The sequence below is a fragment of the Fukomys damarensis genome, unplaced genomic scaffold, assembly GCF_012274545.1.
Source record: "Fukomys damarensis isolate Sample0158 unplaced genomic scaffold, DMR_v1.0_HiC HiC_scaffold_11, whole genome shotgun sequence".
In the NCBI taxonomy this organism is placed as follows: Eukaryota; Metazoa; Chordata; class Mammalia; order Rodentia; family Bathyergidae; genus Fukomys; species Fukomys damarensis.
In genome coordinates this window covers 16997021-17016280 of record NW_022900923.1, presented here as the reverse complement: position 1 = coordinate 17016280, position 19260 = coordinate 16997021, and the positions used below count along the sequence as shown (strand labels likewise).

Sequence of the window (19260 nt, the reverse complement as noted above, 5' to 3'; positions counted from 1 at the left end):
CTTGATTCCAGTCACTTTTTCTCAATAATGTTTCCTTTTTGTGATCTGTCCATGTATCTTGTCATATTATGTTACTGTCATGTGCTGCTTTTTTCTGTTATCTTTAACACCCTCTTTATTGTAACTCCATGTCCTGCCCTCTTTCCATTCATCTTGGATTACTTTCTTTCCTCTTGAACTCTATCCTTTTTGACCTCACAGATAGTCACTGGGAATCCTCTGGAAGAGGAATAAGCACCAAGATCATTTCTGCGCTGATCCTGAGTGATTCATCTGTAAAATGAGAAAGTTCAGAGAGATGCTTCTAAGGGCTTTTCAGCTCCGCAGGCTTTAATTCAGTTGGTCATAACCCGAGGAAGCTGCTGGAGTGGTAGTCCTCTTCTGAACCTAGAAGCACGAAAGAAGGAGAAATTGCATATATTTATGTCTGGAAGAGAGGCAAGAAAGTGAAATAATTACAGGAGTAAGAGTGCCCAGCACTGGTGAACTTTCAGCTAGCAAAAATTAAAGTGTTTACTGGCCAGAGCAAGGTCCCCAAGAGTCATAGTAACATAGAAAGGCCAATCTATCAATTTCTGCTTTTGATCTCATTTCTCAGAGTGCAACAGCTTCTGTGCCTTAAAAACCATAGAGGTTAGTTATTCCTCTTTTCACGTCCAGTTATCTAAAAGCACTGTTTCTCCCACAGATAAATTGCTGTGGTGGGGTGGGGGGCACTTTGCTCATTCCTCTGAGTCAGTAAAATTATAGAAAACGTTCACCAGAGACTCAGCTTCTTCATTTCTTTTTTCTCCTGTGAAACTTTTACAGATTCGTTAAATCACTGCAAAAATTTGTCTTTCTGTTCTCTACCAGACTGTGAGTTCCTCGAGGTAGAGTCTACCCCTTTGTTCCTTTTTTATTTGTTCCATCTCCTCTCAGCCAAGCTCTGAGCTGGTAACAACACATGTGGGCGGAATAAACTGACTTTAGTCCTCCAAGAGCTTTGGAGTCCAGCGGACTTGTGTTCAAACTGCGGCTCCACCGTTTATTAGCTCATCGACACTGGATAATTGACCTTACTGGATAATTAAGCTTAAGTGTCTTCATCTGTGAAAGTGGCCGGTCACATCTACTTTATTAGTTAGAGGTATTAGTTAGAGGAAGGCATTAGTGAGCTCATGTGTGTTATGTGACTTGCTTATGCCAGTGAGCTGTAGCGAGATAGCTCCTGCAGGTGGGCGAGAGCTGATTATGCACATCTCTTTCTCACTCTATATTAATAGTCATGAAATTGGCCATGGTGGGAATCTTTATACCACAGATACTGGAAGACACTACAAATCAGGGACCCCCCATTGAGCTTGTTCAAAACATTTACCAGGACATCACCGGGTACAAAATATGGCAGTTAAAAAATATTGATTCCTTTCCTTTTCCTTCTTAAAAAAAAAAAAATAGAGTTTTTTTCCAGCCAGTGCTTGGCGTCCTCCAAGACAGAGGCCTAAAGGTGTGAAGTAAGAGCAGAGTGGGAGGATGGAGTTCCTTAGAATATTTTAGTATCATTTCCATGTTAGAAGGGTCCCAGTTCTGACATACAACTTTCCAAGTTGGGATGAGATTATCATCTAACTAGGCAATAAGGATTCCTTATGCTCATTTAGGTATGCAGCCAGAAAGCTTGGCCAATCCAACCCAATTTAATTCAAATCAAATGTGTGGCCAGAAGGTATTCAAAATCCAGTCCTACAAATTATATAAAATTGAAATTAAGAGTTGGACAGGCGGTTTCACTGTCACACTGCTGCACTGCTGGTTTTGCTGTCATTGGCTATTTAAGTTAAACTCAGTTAAATAAGCAGATAAAAAATCTACAGTGAACTTAAGTGATTAGAGAAGTGAAAGGAATAATAAAATACTCTCTAAAGCAACGAACAGTATTACTTTACTAAGCAATAAGTGAATTGCTACAAAAGTGTGCCAAGCAATTTTTACAGAATCTGATTTAACTTTCACAACAGTTACACAATCACACCTCTTTTACAAATGAAAGAACTCAAAGGAGAAAAGGAAGGTCACATTCCAATAGCAATCAACTTCGTCCTGTTCCAAAAGTTCTTCCATTTCTGTTTTCCATGTTCTTTCTTTAGTTTTTTGTCTGTGGTTTATAAGGTGCTATTTGAAGATGCTGCAGCCTAGGACTGTTGGTATTGATGGTATTCAAACATTCTTCATGGTTCGTTTCTTGCTCCAGAATACATTTACAAATTTAGAGCCCAAGGAATTACCACTTCAGTTAGGGAGGCAGAAGACAAGCAAGCTTCAAGGACTTCAGGTACCGAGGGAACACTGAGCTTGGCCTACGACTCCCAGTCCGTGCAGCACAATGCCCCTCAAGGTGCCGCACAGAGCACCCCACTTTTCCATTATCTCTATCCTCAGTGACAATCTGGGGTTGGCAGACGGGGTCACATAGGCTTGGTTTGGAAATCTATCAGTAAATAATGGCTTTTACAATTTAAAGTGGTTTACAAAAGAACGGAAGAGAAATTTTGTGGTATGTGAAGATTCTACGACATTCAAATTTTAGTGTGTACATATAAAGTTTTATCAGATACTCATTGGCTTGTATACATAATATCTATGGCTACTTTTGCACTACAACAGTGGAGTGAGTAGTTGTGACAGATGCCATATTCCCCATGAAGGTTAGATATTTACTGTCTGGCCCTTTACAAAAACAAGCTTGCTACCCCTGATCCAGAAGATTAGGCAAGCCTTTGAAATAGCTTTCTAAGTAAGAAATACTAACTCTCAAATTTCCCACCACTTCTTCACTCAAGATAAAGTACCTCAGTGTGCAGATTTAAATGCATTTAATTTTACTCATTTTTTTTTCTCTCCCCAGTGGAATATCTTGGAATGTCAGGCATTGTTGCTTTGATCACAGTGGGACTGAATTTAGATTCCTTAAGCTTTAAAGCAAATATGGAGCACTTAATTACTAAGTAAGTTTCCTATCCTGTATTGAATACAGATCTCAGAGAAGTTAAGTGCTTAAGAGATCATGTCTTTGTGGGTACTACTAAAATTCCCTTTATATAACTTTTAATTTTTATTTTATGTTTTAAATTTTAATTTATTTATTTTTTGGTACCACAGATCCAACTCGGGTCCTTCTGCTTGCAAGGCAGGTGGTGAAACCACTGAGCTAAATCCCCAGCCCTATATAACTTTTAAAAAAACCTTTAAAGTTTAAATCTTGTTCTGAGGTACAATTGCAAAAAACTTAAGGTACTGGTAATTGTTGACATTAATTAATATTTTGATTATGAATGAAGCACAAGTAGCGCAAAGATCATAGTGTTTTTTATATAACTCTGACAGAATTTTACTTTGAATTGTGTATTTAAAGAAATAATGTGGATTTAAAGAAATAATAATGATTTTCTCCCTTTGTTTAAATGCATCTCTTCAATTGTGATTTCCTTTTTATTCATCCTAGATTCCTAATGCTGTTTTCATCTGTATATGAACTTTTAATATATACTTTCTTTGGCATTGTGATGGGATGTGGAGAAATCGAGTATTTCAATTTTCACACTCTAGTTTTCATTTTCATCTTATTCATGACAGTGAATTTTGCAAGGTAATAATTATATTTTAAAGTTTGTTTTGCTGAGCTTAGTAATTGAGCCCAGGATTAGAACTGGGGAGTGTACAGCACAAAAAGAAAATGTTCTTGATGTGGAGTCAAGAAACCTGCTCTGTTCTTATGGCCTTGACAATAGCTGTTCTGCAACCCAGGGGAAGTATTTGTTTGAAATGAGACAGGGTAGACTGGCAGCATCTGTGTTACCCTTGAGTTTGACAGAAATGCAAATTCTGGGTCTACTGAGTTGATCCTTTGGAGGTGAGAGCCAGGAAAAGAGCTTTACCACATTCTGATCTCTTGGTGGTTTTGACGCAAGGATAGTTTGAGTACCAGTGAAGGAGAGTTATGGCTCTTAACATTGTTGTTGACTTTCGTCATCATTTGTTATGATCAGTAGCCATGATAAAGTCAACTAAGACTGATTCTGTGAACATGCCTCTAGAATGCCAATGCTTGTTTGCGATAGCTATATCTTCTATAAGAATTCAGGACAATGTCATTGCCACACAATGGATAGTGGCCAGTGGAGCTTATTTATACTATATTCTTGCTTTTACTGACTCCAAGGCATTGCATGGGCTCAGGTATTTACTCTTACAATAATCTACCTACCACCTCTACTCCTGCCCCATCCACATTGGGTCTAACTTTGGTGGCCACATGCTGAATCTGTGTGGCTGTCAAATCAGTAGTCATCTTTCATCTGTTCTCTGTGTCTGTGTCTGGATCTCTTGAAAAATCATTTTTAAATTAGTTATTGTTTCCTAGCATAACATGTGTGTTTATCTTTGGGTCTAACTTCCATCTTCCACACTTGTCAGCTTTTTTGTGACTATGTGATTTTGGAAAGTTGCCTAATTGAAGTTTCACTGTACTTATTTGCAGAATGGGCATAAATACAGAGCTATTGTAGCTATAGGTGGCTTTGAGGATTAATGTGGTAATCCAAGTCTAAGACTTTAGCACCCTGCCTGGCACAGAATAAACGCGCAGCAATGTTAGTTTCTATTATTATTGTAGCTATCCTTATTTTATCAGGCTGAGAAAGAACTTCAAAACTTTAAAGCAGTGAAAGGATTCCCAAGTGAAAGTATCAGTTGATTTTTAGACAAAACATTTTCAATAAAATTAAAGAATAAAAACAAACCACTGAAGACAGGGATTTGGCTCAGTGGTTCTACCAACTGCCTCGCAAGCGCAAAGGCCTGAGTTCAATCCACAGTACAAAAAACAGAACAAAACAAAACAAAACCCAAAAAACCCACAAAAAACAAACTACTGTATGTATTTATTCATCCAGCAGATAGTTATCAAGCATCTACTAAATGCCAAGCATTGTTCTAGGCACTCAGGACCCTTGAATGGTCAAAATAGTCCTGAAAAAGTATGCCCATAGGGAGTTTGCATTATAGTGGAGGCTATCAGTGAGGGAAAGCACATTAAATAGTGAATATTATGTAACAGAAAGTGATAAAGACTGTGAAAAATAAAGAAAGTGGATGATGGTGAGCTGTATCTTCAAGAGGGTGGTCAAGGTGGCCTCATTTAGGAAGTGACATTTAAGTAATGACACGAAAGAAGCCAGGGAGTGAAGCAAGAATCAGGGCAACTTTGTAGGCAGATGCTCACTGTTGGGCAAAGCCCCAAGGGAGGCAGCCTGGCACTCAGGAAACAGCAAGGAAGCCTTGGCCGTGGATGCAGAGACCAGGGAGAGCAGGAGGAGATGAGGGATGGGGTGACGATGAAAAATAAGAGAAGACCCAAGCATCATTGTACTTCGGGACTTAACTCCTTTGAGAGTGGTTACCTTCTTCTGGGGAAGGCAATTTGTGGAAGAAAAGTAGAGAGCCTTTGGTTTTTTAAAATTGTATGCATTTTCTTTACTATTAGAAGTTTTGCAATATTCATTCATTACTTTTAGAGTTTAAAACAAAGATAAAAAAATCAAACCCATGTCATACAAATCTTTAAGTAATTAGGTCTCCAATAGAATCATTTATAGAATATGAGAATTTCATACCAGGAAAAAAGAAATCACTAAGACACTTAAAAATCTCTAAGTCGATAGAAATTAAAGAAATAAAATGAAAAATAGCCTTATTCTTCAGCCATGTAAGCAGTGGTTTAAAAAGTCATAAATATGGCCGTCTGGAGACGTGATAAGGAGGACTCTCCTGGCCTGTCCCCTCACTAGCCGCCCCAATGCTTCCCTGCTCCTTGTTCTCTTCCTTCCATACAAGCAGGACCCCTGTCAGATACTTGTCCTTCGGGGCACCTTCCAAAGTCTCTGTTCCACTGTCTTTCACCCTTAACCCTAGCGCATATTCATCTTTCAAATGTCAGAATAAATGGTGTTTCACCAGGGGAAGCCTCCCTGCTTCTTATCCTCCTGCTCCCACCACCGTCTTGGTAGGTAGATACCACCAGGCGGTGCTCCTTAGTACTATTTAACTCTCCTTTGTGGCACTCAGGGCAGGTATCACAGAATACTTACTTGCATAGTTAGTGATTTAATGTTTATCTTCGCAGTGTAACATAACCCTTGAGGGAAAGCATCAGCTGTCTTGATCTAGAAAATATGTTAAGATTCCTGAAGAGATTTTAATACTGTTTTGAATGATTAAACAAATACATAAAAAATCTGATAAATTGTTCACATTCCATTTGTGATAGTCTGGGTTCTCCAGGGTGACAGAACCAATAGGAGACACAGATACAGTTACACGTGATATAGACTCACATACACAAAATAGGATTGGTGGGGAAACGGGCTCATGGAACTTTGAGGCCAAGTCCCATGGGAAGCCATCTATAACTTGGTGACCCTGGGAGTCAGTAGCAGGGCTCAGTTCAAAACTAAAAGCTCAAAATCAGAGAAACCGATAATATAATTCTCAACCCAAGATCAAAAGCCTTAGAGCCCATCAGAACTGCTGATATTCGAGGGCCAGAGAAAAGTGTCCTACCTGCAGGTGAGAGAGAGGAAATCACCTTTTCCTCTGTTTTTTTTGTTCTGTCTGGGTCCCACATTAATGTTGAATCTTCCCCAGCCAGTCCGCTGACCCACACGTTAATCTCACACACACATCCAGCAGCAAAGCCTTGTCAGCTCTCCAGCTACTCTTTAATCTCACCAAGTGGAAACCTGAAAGCAAACATCACACTGCTTCTAAGACTGTGATTCAAATTGTGGACAAGGTGCTCATCAAATTGTACACATTAAACATGTGCAGATATTTGCATACCAATTGGACCTCATGAAACTACTGTAAAATTTAAAATATGAGCAGTGATTTATTCAAAAGGTCTTCACTGGAGTGGTATTCATAGTGATGAAAAGTTAGAAGTGACCAAAATGCCCAGCTACTGAGAGGTACGAGTTGGTGGACAAGAGAATCTTGCATTTCCCTTTTATCAAATTACTCACCTTAGATTTGTTCAATTTTAAGGCTAATAGAAAATTGTTATGAATCTGTTAATAGACTCTACTGTGTGAAAAAGCTTCAAATGACACTTAACTTAGTAACATTGGAAGGTAGACCGAAAGCTACACATTTGTAAGATTATTTGCATTTTTGACAATCAGGAAAATACAAATTATGAAACTCATTAAAATAGTAAAACAAATTCCTACCTCAGGATTTGTGTTTGATGAGATGCAAAATAAAAAATAATAGCTCATCAGGTTTAACACTTTCACAAGATTACTTTGGCCTCTTTGATGTTAAAGTTAATATGTCAAGGGAGCTCTGAATTTTCCATAATAGCCATTGGACATGTGGGCCAGTTTCTGCCTTGGACAGTGACTTATGTGATCCAAATCAATTTTTTCCTCTTCAGAGTTGTAGTAGTCATATAACTTAGCAATTATAATAGTACACAGATATTTATATTCAAAAATAAAATTTTATAGTAAGACTATAAAATAGGTACTAATATATGGATTATGATATGTAGTCATATGTATCACAGTATGTAACTATATATACATATCATATATACAGTGTAATGTATATAGGTATAGCTACCTCTGATATTGCTTATATACATGCACACACCCAAACACACACACACACACACACACACACACACACACACACACTATCCCCAATAATTCTGAACTGATCTGAGAGGTTGGCACGAATTTACCTGATTGTATATAAAGTAAGTCCGCCAAAGTCAATGATATTTTTTGGAAAAATTACTTAGTAAGAGTAAAAGGGTTGGTAAGAGTCACTTTGAAAAAGATTTGAATGCAAAGCAGAAGAGTTTGCCCAAATTAACTATGTAGAGTATAGACGCTGAGTATAGATTTTTCTGTTTCACAAAAAGAGGAATTCTCTAAGTTAGCTTGTATGATTCCTAGCTGAGCAGCTGATTCACAATATGGATTTTGAGGTTGAGATATGTCTGATTTTATTTTTGCTGAAATCTTGTTTGTTCTAAATCATCTGGAATACAGTACTGATATTTTCTTGGTACAGAACCCCTAAAGCTAGATTCTAGAGGATCTTGTAGAAAAATGACTTAGAGAGCAAGAAGGCATAAACTAAAATTAATTGTTTAAGATTTTTATGGGATCTCAAGAAAATCTTGGTTGGATTAAGTTTATTAATATTTCTATGATAATTTTACCTTTTTGCCATGATCTGTACATCCTTCAACTCCAATTTCTGATTCTGGCCATTTTATGGCCTTTTGGGCAATAGATTATCTTATCAAGTTCTTTGAAGAAGATTTTATGCAGGAATTTACCACCTGAATGAGAACAGTACATAATATAGTAGTGTTAAAGAAAAATCCTATTATTTGTATAGAACTTCAAGAATTATTTTTTAAAGAAATATTTATATTTACTTAAATGAAGTAAGTTTAAATGGTTCAGAAATGGAAAATATTTTTTATATATATGTGTATATATATATGTGTGTGTGTGTGTATATATATATATATATATATATACACACACACACACACACACACACACACACACACACAATAAAAGTGAATATAAATGATCCAAGTCTGTGGGTATTTCCAGTTAAACATTCATACAAGTACATATTTTTCTTTATACAGGGCTAATACATAGAAACATGATGTGATGATTCTGGAAAAAAAATCAGAGAGACTAAAAATATTCTCAAGTTTTAAAAATAGTGGGGAATATGTTTTAGAAACAACATTTTATATTAATATAAATCCCTGGTTTAATGCCAGAAGCATGGCTGGTTTTTAAAATACAGATATTGGTATCATAACACACTGGCTTATTAATAATTAAGGAATTTTATATTCACTGTATCTCAGTGTGTACAAAAATTTTAATATTGATTATTTACTATGATTTTAAAACTTTCAAAGTCTTTTCAACATAAGAAAATAGCTGAACACATTTTAGTATTTTTTTTTTCAAATTAAATACACAAAACATTTGATGATTGGTCTCCGTGGTTCCTAAACAAGTTCTGTCTTATTTTTTTCCACAGAGTATAAATTATTTATATGCTGGGTTTCATTAAATCCTAGTAGTTTTTATTTTTGTTTTATTTTATCTTTTTGGTATCAGGAATGGAACTCAGGACCTTGCACTTGTGAGGCAGGTGGCAGCACCGCTGAGCTAAATCCCTGGCCCAAAGCCCAGGCATATTTCAACTATGTTACCAAATAACCATAGGTCCCTAATGCACAAAGGGGAACAATCTTCATAGAGCACTTCATTGAAACATCATGAAAGCATCATCTCCCAGTGCAATTCTAACAGTCATAGCATCTCCATCCTTAACTATATTACTAGTAGATCCTGGAGCTGAAGTAAGATGGTTTTCCTGTTTCCACAATCTACTTAATTGTTGTTCTAAAATCTGAGTATTTCTTTTATTTATTCATTTATTTATTTGTACCGGGGAATCGAACTCGGGTCCTTGCTCTTGCAAGGCAGGCGGTGGAACAGCTGAGCTAAATCCCCGGCCCTTTACCATTTATAATTTCAGTTTTGGATATTTCTGACTACCATCATTTTATTACTGCATGAAGCCAGTTTAAGCCAACTATTACGTAGTTTTCAATTTTGCTTTTAAGTAATGATTTTACTCGAGCCAGCAAGTGCACATAGTGGCCGAGTGAAATTGGTTGCTTTTCTTTGTGTCAACTGTTGGCGAGCGCACGAAGTGCACAGTCTGCCACGACTCCAACGTCATTCATTCTCACCAAATAAGCGGCAAATTCACTTATGCTGCTCTTTCTCCGGAGAGCTAAAACTGCATTTAATCTCAAATTCCTGCTGAACAAAACTTGGACCATTGTTTCATGGTCCTCAGAGAATTTTCACGGAAAAACCCACTGTATTTTGAGGATGAACTTCCTGCCTGTGAAGAACCAGGATCACTGCAGCCATCCCAGTATTTCAACTATCATGGCATAATTTTTCAGGGAGGTGACCTGAGCAAACACTCATATATTCTTTATTTGCTTGCCACACTCTAGTATTATTTTTCAGACTTATTCTGTATTTAGAAAGCAGGTTTAATTTCAGCAAGCTTGCATGACACCAATAATCTGCACTGTCTTCTCTTACATGAAAATTTTTATATGGAATCTAGCATTGAGTACATAATTTCAACATAAGCAATGTCAGTTGTGATTTGTTTACCGTTAATGCTTTTTCTGTCTGTAGGATGATTACTACTATTTTAGTGAGTCCTATTTTGATGCATTTGAGACATGAATACAACTGGCGATTGGGAATTGTTATCGCCTGGTCTGGAATTAGAGGAGTTTATAGCATACTCTTGGCTCCCGATATTTATAATCTGGCTGAACAAAAAACAGAGGCTCCACATATGGTAGGAAAAAAACCATGTCTCATGATTATCTGTTCACCTTTACTTTATTTGTAGCCCTTGTCACTGTATCCAATAAGAAAATGGGCTAGCTTCAAAGTAGATTTTAAAAATGCACTCTTTTTAAGCAGGAGGGAACTCAGAGAAAAATGTATTTGTGTAGTCAGTGTGAAAGGGACCAATCCCTGGCTCCATCATTTACGAGCTCAGTGATTGGGGAAGTTACAGAGTCACTCAGCCTCAGCATCCAGAGATTGAGATGGTGCTCAATGAAATACCTGTTGCTTAATAAACACCCAATAAATGTTATTGAGCTCATAAATGCTATTTTTTTTTAGTATCTATCAGAAAGCATGAAAAAAAATACCCTTATGGAGAGCACTGTAATCCCTACAGATATGAGAACAGAAACTTAAATGTTGGCTAGGTACATTAATGGGAGAAAGATTTTATAAATAAGATAAAGATTTTATAATCAATAATTGCATTGAGGATCTAATTATATTGGAAACATCAGAAACAATTTTAAAAAATTCAAGCCAAAGATTCCATTATCTGAGTGAAAAAGAAAACTTGTTTCCTTTCCACTCTTTCTCAAAGCCTTTCTCCTCTGGGCGGGCTGGTGGATTTCTGGGCAGACTGGTAGCGCAGAATCTTTGCCAGTGACACTCCAGGTAGCTCCAAAGAGCCCACTGGATCTGCTGGAGGGATGTAGGTTGTGACGGACTGTAAGTAAGGTAGAGAAGGTCATAGAAATCTTCAGGACTGGCACCACCCCAGCTCCCAGTCAGAGAGTCCCCCAACTTGCTCTTGGGAAGGACAGAACCATGTGGATACTGTAAACTCAAGACCACCTTCCCACTTACCAAGGAATATGGTGGTGAATGTACAATGCTCTTGGTATTATCTGATTTCCAGCTCAAGATTTTCTTTTCTTTGCTATTTGGCTCTTTCCCAGAAAGCCCAAAAGCACACAGCACTTTTCAAATACCTTCTTTTTTGGGAAAAACTGTGAAGCTTTTCATCTTGCATGTAGAGAAGTCAAAACAGGGAATAGCTTTCTGTGTATAGTATGATGGGAAAGAACTCAGGTGCCTTAACTCTCAAAAGAAGAAGTGCTTTTCTTGATAGAGAATTATATTTCTCACCCCGTCTTTCCTGAGGGTTTACATCCATGGGCCTGGTCTGGAAATTAATTCACAGTTTAGCTAAGCAGGTAGCTTTGCAAAGACTTGGGTCCTTCTATGTCCCAAATGAAAAGTGTTAGCGACCAACCTAAAGAATCACAATCTTCAGAGAAGGGCCTGGGAGTCAGTATGTGTAACAAGTGCACTAGGGCAGGCAGCTGTTATCAGCCAAGTCTGGGAAATACTCTGGAGGTGGTATTGCTGTTAACGGCATTTTTCAATGAAGGACACTTAGACACGAGGCCCCAGGTCACATGGCTAGTAAATGTCAAAACCAAGGCTGCGTCAGTTTTTGTTGGCGTACAGCACCTTCTCTGACCCCCACCACAGCTCTTGCCTGCTCCTTCAGGGTCCGGTGTAGCTGTAGTCATGCTGGGGGTCAGCACACATCCTTACCCAGCCACCACCACCACCGCCTGCTGGGCCGTAACCCCACCCCTCCGGGTCTCCAGCCACCTCTGTGACAGCACCGCCTTGCTGGCTTTGTGTGGCCGCTGTCTGGATGGGCAGCGTGGAAACCTTTTCTTGGTGTCCTTATCTCAGAGTCTATAAATCTATCTTTACATTTTCATTTTGATTGGAAATTAATTTCTGCATCAGTATGTTATGTTCAAGCAATGTCCACAAAGCATCCTTTTTACCTTATTTATCAAAAGACGGGATGAAAAATATGGATTTAAAAAGTAGAATTTTGTTGTTGTTTAAATGGACAATGATTATCTTTGGAAAACTTACTTATCTTTTGGTTCTAACCATCTGTGTGCTTTGTTTTAGTTTATATTCTTTGTACAAGCAGTATCATTGTTGACTATGGGAATAAGCTCATACATGATGACTCAGTCAGCTGAGACATTAGGTAAGGCGGATGACCATTCTAAAGACATCATAGTAAAGCAATACATGCATACTTGTATTTATAGCGGCACAATTCATAATAGCTAAATCCTGAAGACAGTCTGTATGCCCATCAACAGATGAATGGCTAAAGAAAATATGGTATATATACATAATGGAATATTACTCAGCTGTGAAGAAGGATACATGTTAGACATTTGTAGGAAAAATGGATACATATATCTGGAAATATAATGTTAAGTCAATAAACCAGAGACATATTTAAATACTATATGGTATCTCTCATTTGAGTAAGGAAAGTTTAAATAAAGAGCAAAATAAAAGATTAATAGAAGAAAACAAAGAGATTGAGCTCTCAGAAATGGGGAGTGGCCCAAGAGGCTGAGGGAAGGGAGGGAGCGGGGAGGTGAAAAGATTTAAGATGTGTCACGTAAGGCAACCATAATGACACTGAACATTAGACATCGTAAACACAAGCGAAAAATAATAACAGCAGTGAAGATGGGGAAAGGGAATTTGGAGATGGAAGAAGGAAGGTAGGTGGGGAGGGAGAGGGGAATAGAAAAAGAATCAGACAGTTCTTTGTACACGTACCTGCTCTCTAAGACGCAGGGAAACTTCATGTAGTGAAAACATGTAATATCACCTTTAATTTAAAATAAAAATTTTAAAAGGACACCATTTTAACTCTGTGAGACCTTTCCCACGCAATTACAAAGACGGAACAGTTCCACCGAGGTGGAATTGAGCGGGTGGGCAAAAGTCATTCGCTAAGTTCTCCTCTTTGGTAAGCAAACCTGAGAACTCTTAACTTCAAATTCATACCTCAAGAAAATCCAAAACGCTATGCTTTGGATATTCAGATTTGCTCACCAAGATGCAGAGATGTGAAACTTGAGGGATGTTTATTGTACGGGCCTTAACATTTCACTGTGTGTAAGAAACAAGTGGAGAACTTGTTAAAGTGCGAATCCTTGGGCCAATCCGATTTTTGTGGCTGCGGAGGGGAGCCAAGGACTTTGCATCGGTTCCTAAGCAGCTCTTCTGCTTGTAGGAGGCACGGGTAGTTCTCTCCCTTTTGAGAGATACCGGCAGGTGCCTTGAAGTAGAAAGTCTTCAGCAGTTGGGTCAGATCAAGCTGAGTTACATAGCCAAGAGGAAACAAATAATTGCATGATTTTTTGGGGAAAATGTTTAATTAAAAAATTGTAGGGCCAGGGAATTAGCTCAGTGGTTCCGATGCCTGCGTCGCAAGTGCAAGGACCTGAGTTCGATCCCAGTACAAAAAAGAAAAAAAAAAAAATGTCTCTGTAAGCACTCTGGTGTTGTTGCTATGCAGGTGAGTTCGGAACGTCCCCGACTCACCTTTTGACTCTTTGACTTTCCTTTTCAGTTTCTACTGTAGTGTGTTAAGGCCTTTGCTCTTCTTTATCACAGGTGTGTGTGCTATTTCCCTCCCAAGACAAAGGGTTATACAAAATGTCACTCATCACATACAACAGATTCTACAGAATACAATAACTTTATTTAAAACGGAGAAACTTTTGACAAATGTTAACTGGACATTAGTAGAAGAAAAAACAAAGATTGAATACATTATTTCTGTGAGTTGATACCTGGCCAAAAAAAAAAAAAAAATCTTTCTTTCCCTCCCTTGATCTGCTTGTCTCATTTTAGTCTAATAAAAAATCTGATTCTGTTAACTGTTAGAAAACTGAGGGGAGATATTTCCTAACTTTGCTCTCTTTTTTTTGGTACCAGGGACTGAACTCCGGTCCTTATGCTTGCAAGGCAGGCAGCAGAACCACTGAGCTAAATGCCCAGCCCCTGTAGTTTTGCTATCTTGGTGAAATGACCTCTTTGAATTCTGTCTCTAAAGAGGAGGTCTTGGTGATCACCCTTATTGACAGAATACCAGGAGAATGGATGCTTTCATGAACTGGCTGGCTGAAAACCAACCCATGGGCTCTGTTAAGATGTTTCCAATGGGTAGAGAGACTGAGAGTTCTCTCCCTGTGTAATTATTATAAAAAGCAGAAATCACAGGCTAATTTAGAGAGTAGTCGAACATGGACAGGTTTTGAGAAGAATTTGGTTTGAAATCTTTCCAAAAGACCAGCACTTCAGAGGCTGAGGCAGCAGGATCACAGTGAGTTCGAGCTGAGCCTGGACTTACATAGTGGATTTGAGGCCAGCCTGAACTACATAGTGAGATCTTGCCTCAAAAACCAAAACTAAAAACAATATCGAAAAAAAAATCCCAAACCAAAACAAACCCCCAAACTCTCCAAAAGAATAATTCACCACAACTGAAACTACTTCTTATATGGAAAAAAGGTTACCCAAGTTATACTTAGCCTGTAATTTTAGCAATTCTGATTTGAATTATCAAAATTTTTGTTGCATATAGCACTTGGTATCTTCTTACAACTTTTATTTATGTTAACTTGATCTCTTTATGTTTTACAACGTAGCCTGATACTCTTCAGTTTTCCCATATTTTAAGTGCTAGTAGAGATGAGTGCCCAACGGATGAAATTTTACTAGAAGAAGCCAAATTGCATGTAGCTCTAATACAAATGGTTGGTATTGTTCACATAATCTATTTAAAAATTTTTAATGCCTTTAATCCTTATGGCTTTCGGGAGCCTAGAACAAATATTTCTTCTTTCTAATAGTGTATTGCTTATTAAAATTAATGTTTGATTTATTAAAGTTTAGTCAAAATTAAAAACAAAACACTTCTCTTTAGGCTTTTAGATTCAAGACATAAACCTCATTATTTTAAGAACAGCATGTTTTAGTAGTCACTTTTGGGGATCCTTAGAATAAGGACTGGTGCCATTTATAAACAGACAATTAGATATCTTTAAATATTTGAGACTGCGTTTAGTATAAGTGCTCCCGAAGCCAGCACTTGAGACTGCTTTTATTTTTTTATTTTTAAAAATTTTTTTTGTTTTTTGATTTTTTGAGACAGGGTCTCACTATGTAGTTGAGACTGACCTGGAACTCACTATGTAGCCCAGGCTGGTCTCGAACTCACAGTGATCCTCCTGCTTCAGCCTCCCAAGTGCTGGGATTACAGGCGTGTGCCACCACACCCGTCCTTGAGACTGCTTTTAGAAATTTAACATATTTCAGTTCTTTTATGTAAAATTCTCTCAAGTGCTTATTTATTTATTTATTTATTATTTTTCTGGTACCGGGGATTGAACTTGGGACCTTGCGCTTGTGAGGCAGGCGTGGTGCCACTGAGCTCAATCCCCGGCCCTATGTATTTATTTTTGAGACAGGATCTTGCTGTGTAATTCAGTTCAGGCTGGCCTTGAATTCGTTATGTAGCCCAGACTGGCCTTGAACTCATGGCGATCCTCCTGCCTCAGGCTCCCTAGTGCTATGATCATAGGTGTGCGCCACCACACTCAGCTGAAGGACTTATCTAACTCTTAGCAATGTACTGCATTAAAATAAACCTGATGAACCAAAACGTCTCTTAAAATGTAATTCTGATATAAAGAGGTTATGAGGTAAAATCAAGTTCAAGTAAACTTATCAGATGACACATTTTAATGGAGGGCTCTATTCTGATGAGTCAGATTTTATCCAGTGCAGTGGTATGCGATATGCTTATTATGCCCAGAGGTCTTTTGCACTTTCTTTTACAAACTCATTGTTATGAAAAATTTCTAAAATAAACAAAAATACATAAGATAGTGTAATAAATCCCTCAAAATCATCCAGCCTCAAAAACCATTCATAAGTGACCAATTCCCACCTGTACCCTCAGTCACCCACCTTCCGTGCTATTTTTTTTGGTACAAGGACTCAAACTCAGGACTTTGTGCTTGTGAGGCAGGCAGTGGAATCACTGAGCTAAGTCCCCAGCCCCTTCCATACTGTGTTGCTATCAAATCTTCAATGTTGTATCACTTGATCTGTAAATACTTCAAAATGCATCTCTAAATTTTAGTCTTTAAAAGTAGTAAAATAATAATACACTTAAAATTAATAGTTAATAACATCAAATATCAAGTTGATAAAACTTTCAGTTGTCTTATAAATGTGATAAATGCTTCTTTTTTTTTTTTTTGTACTGGGGATCAAACTGGGGTCCTTGTGCTTGCGAAGCAGGAGCTGGAACCACTGAGCCAAATGCCCAGCCCAATAAATGCTTATTTTTACAGTTTACATTTTCAAATTGAATCCCAGTGAAGTCCATACATGGCAATTCACTGGTATATCCTTTAATTCTTTTTAATCTATAAATTATGTCTTCTTTTCTTTCATTTTTTTTTTCTGTTGAAGAACAATTTCTTCTTGGTAGAAAATTTCTTTTCTTCTCTTTTTTTTTTTTTGACTCCTGGGATGGAATCCGGGTCCTTGCGCTTGCACTTGTGAGGCAGTGGGCGGCACCATTGAGCTAAATCCCTGCAGAAAATTTATTTTCATTCTTACAGACATTCCTTTTCTAAGCGGGGGCAGATAACATACCTAAGTGACTCGTTAATGTGAAATGTTCTCAGAGTTGTTTGTGTGAAGGCGGAGCTGGCCTGGCCTCTGCACAAGGGAAGTCCACTCAGAGGAAAAGCAAGAGCACACAGCCCAGAGCCAAGAGCCAGCACCTGACTGCCAGACTTGGGAAAGAGGCCATGTCAATCCGGAGCGTGAGAGAGTAGACCCAGCCTGTTGAAAAGAGAAGCAGAGAATCTGTGACCATATGAATGTGGCACACTTTACCCACTGGCTATAATTTTTTTCTATTCTTCCTGCATTCAAAACATAGTTGGCCTTTTCCAGGACCCCTCATAATAGCTTCATTCTATTGTGTCCTCAGCCTCAGAGCCCAGTATCTCCTGATCCGCATTTGGTCCAGGTGAGAGGCTTCTTGGTGGCATCTCCTTCGGTGTGACTTCTCTTTATCTAGAGACCTGTGAACTAAAAGGACAGCATATCTGCCCCCAATGCACCCAACTCTGTGAGAATTACAGGAACTTCTGTTCAGGAAAAGGAAATACTTAGAAATCATGATGTGGGCATGGTGGTGCATGTCTACAATCTCAGCGCTTGGGAGGCTGAGGCAGGAGGATCGCAGGGAGTTCAAGGCTAGCCTGGGCTACATAGTGAGTTCAAAGCCATCGTGAGCTACATAGGGAGACCTTGTCTCTAAAAGCAAAACAAAACAAAACAAAATGAAAACAAAAGAACAAGCAGAAAAGAAATCAATTCATGATAACTATGAAATCCAGGGGGCAAATACACCAACTCTCCCATTCTTTCCATTTCTGTAAGAAATAACCCATCCTCTTAGCCAAGTGACCTTCTCAGTCTTATTTCTGCCAATGAGGAATTGGACAGCTCACATTCATGTTCATACTCACCTCCGTCCTTTCTATTCCAACTTGGTACAATTTCCTCAAAAATTGCGTGCATTTTCAGTAAATCTGATTACAGTCTACTTCATCCCCCGATTTCTTTTCAGACATGCTGTGTGTCAGGCAGTACAGCGAAGGCCTTTAATCTTGTTGGAAGGGAAGACTAAATACCACTTGGAATGGTTCGGTGGTATTAAATTTATCAGCAGACACACCCTCAAACCGATGGTGAAGCAGAGGCTATGTTTTATTGGCAGTGCTCTGGATTTGGCGTTTACTCCTAAATCTTTCACCAGCCAGAGGCACTGCAGATGAGAAACAGGTTTAGCTTTCCGTTTGACAAATTATGGCCTGTATATTTGCCCTACATTTTGCTTGAAGCCTGAATGGTTTCTCTGGCTTATCTGTCATGGCACACACAGATGAAAGTAAATCTACAGTTTTAATATTTCCGGGGGACCAGAAATCTAGACTTCTCTTCAGCAGGGTCGTTTATTAGGTCCATATTCGACCTGCCAAGTCGCCTCAGGTGACAGCCTCGCCGACTGTGCTGCAGGCTCATAGCACAGCTGCCTCTCTGCAGCCTCTTACAGCAGTTACCTTACTGCTCGTCCAGTTTTCACTCATTGTGCCTGTCCAGTGTCTGCCCACTGTTCATTCAGGCCCATAGTAGACGCCGCGTGTTTTAGCTTTTTGTTATGGAGGCTGTCTGCAGTTGTTACTGGTTTCTGTTTTAGTTAGCTTCGCTGTGTAGCAAACACCCTAAAATGCAGTGACTAGGGACAGCGGTGGTTTCTTATTTCCCTTGGTTCTGGGGGTTGGATGATTTTCTTGTTGACTCGCCCTGGAATCACCCCTGTGTCTATGGTCTATGGTCTTCTCACAGGACCTGAAGTCAACGATGTGTCCTCCCTCACAGGTTTGGCAGCTAGTGCTGGCTGGCTTCTAGGACACTGGCTCAGGGGAAGATGTTCAGCTTCAGTTAACATCCATGAATCTAAAGACCTGGTGGTAAAAGTTTTTAGAGGAAGATTATAAGTTTGAAGAGCATTTCATGTATAGTGTTAAAAATCATGACTGTGGCTAAGAATACAGGAGAAACCATAAGTAAGAAAAAACATAGATTTACCTGTCCTGAGAAACACCTAGATTAAAGGGAGAAAAAGAGTGAAGGAACTCACGGAGAAGTCTGGAAAAAATAGAAGTCACAAAAGCCAGAAGAATGCCACAGCAGAAGGAACTCTTAGGAGAGCCATTCAAAGATAAAATGAAGTGGGCTGGGGATTTAGCTCAGTGGCATCCCACCTGCCTGGCAAGCACAAGGTCCTGAGTTTGACCCCAGGTACCAAAAAAAAAAAAAAAAGAAA

At 38.7% G+C, this 19260-nt stretch overlaps 1 protein-coding gene and 1 pseudogene across 1 annotated transcript in view; one reads left to right on the top strand and one right to left on the bottom strand.

Moving 5' to 3' along the window:
* Positions 1-19260, top strand: part of Slc9c2 (solute carrier family 9 member C2 (putative)) — an 88773-nt gene that overhangs the window by 27147 nt on the left and 42366 nt on the right. Inside the window, exons 8-13 of the mRNA XM_010635605.1 lie at positions 2888-2987; positions 3485-3628; positions 10311-10479; positions 12438-12519; positions 13956-14122; positions 14993-15100. Coding sequence (XP_010633907.1) covers positions 2888-2987; positions 3485-3628; positions 10311-10479; positions 12438-12519; positions 13956-14122; positions 14993-15100 — 770 coding nt within the window. The remainder of the gene's footprint in view (positions 1-2887; positions 2988-3484; positions 3629-10310; positions 10480-12437; positions 12520-13955; positions 14123-14992; positions 15101-19260) is intronic.
* On the bottom strand, positions 9352-10091 carry LOC104870183 (annotated as a pseudogene).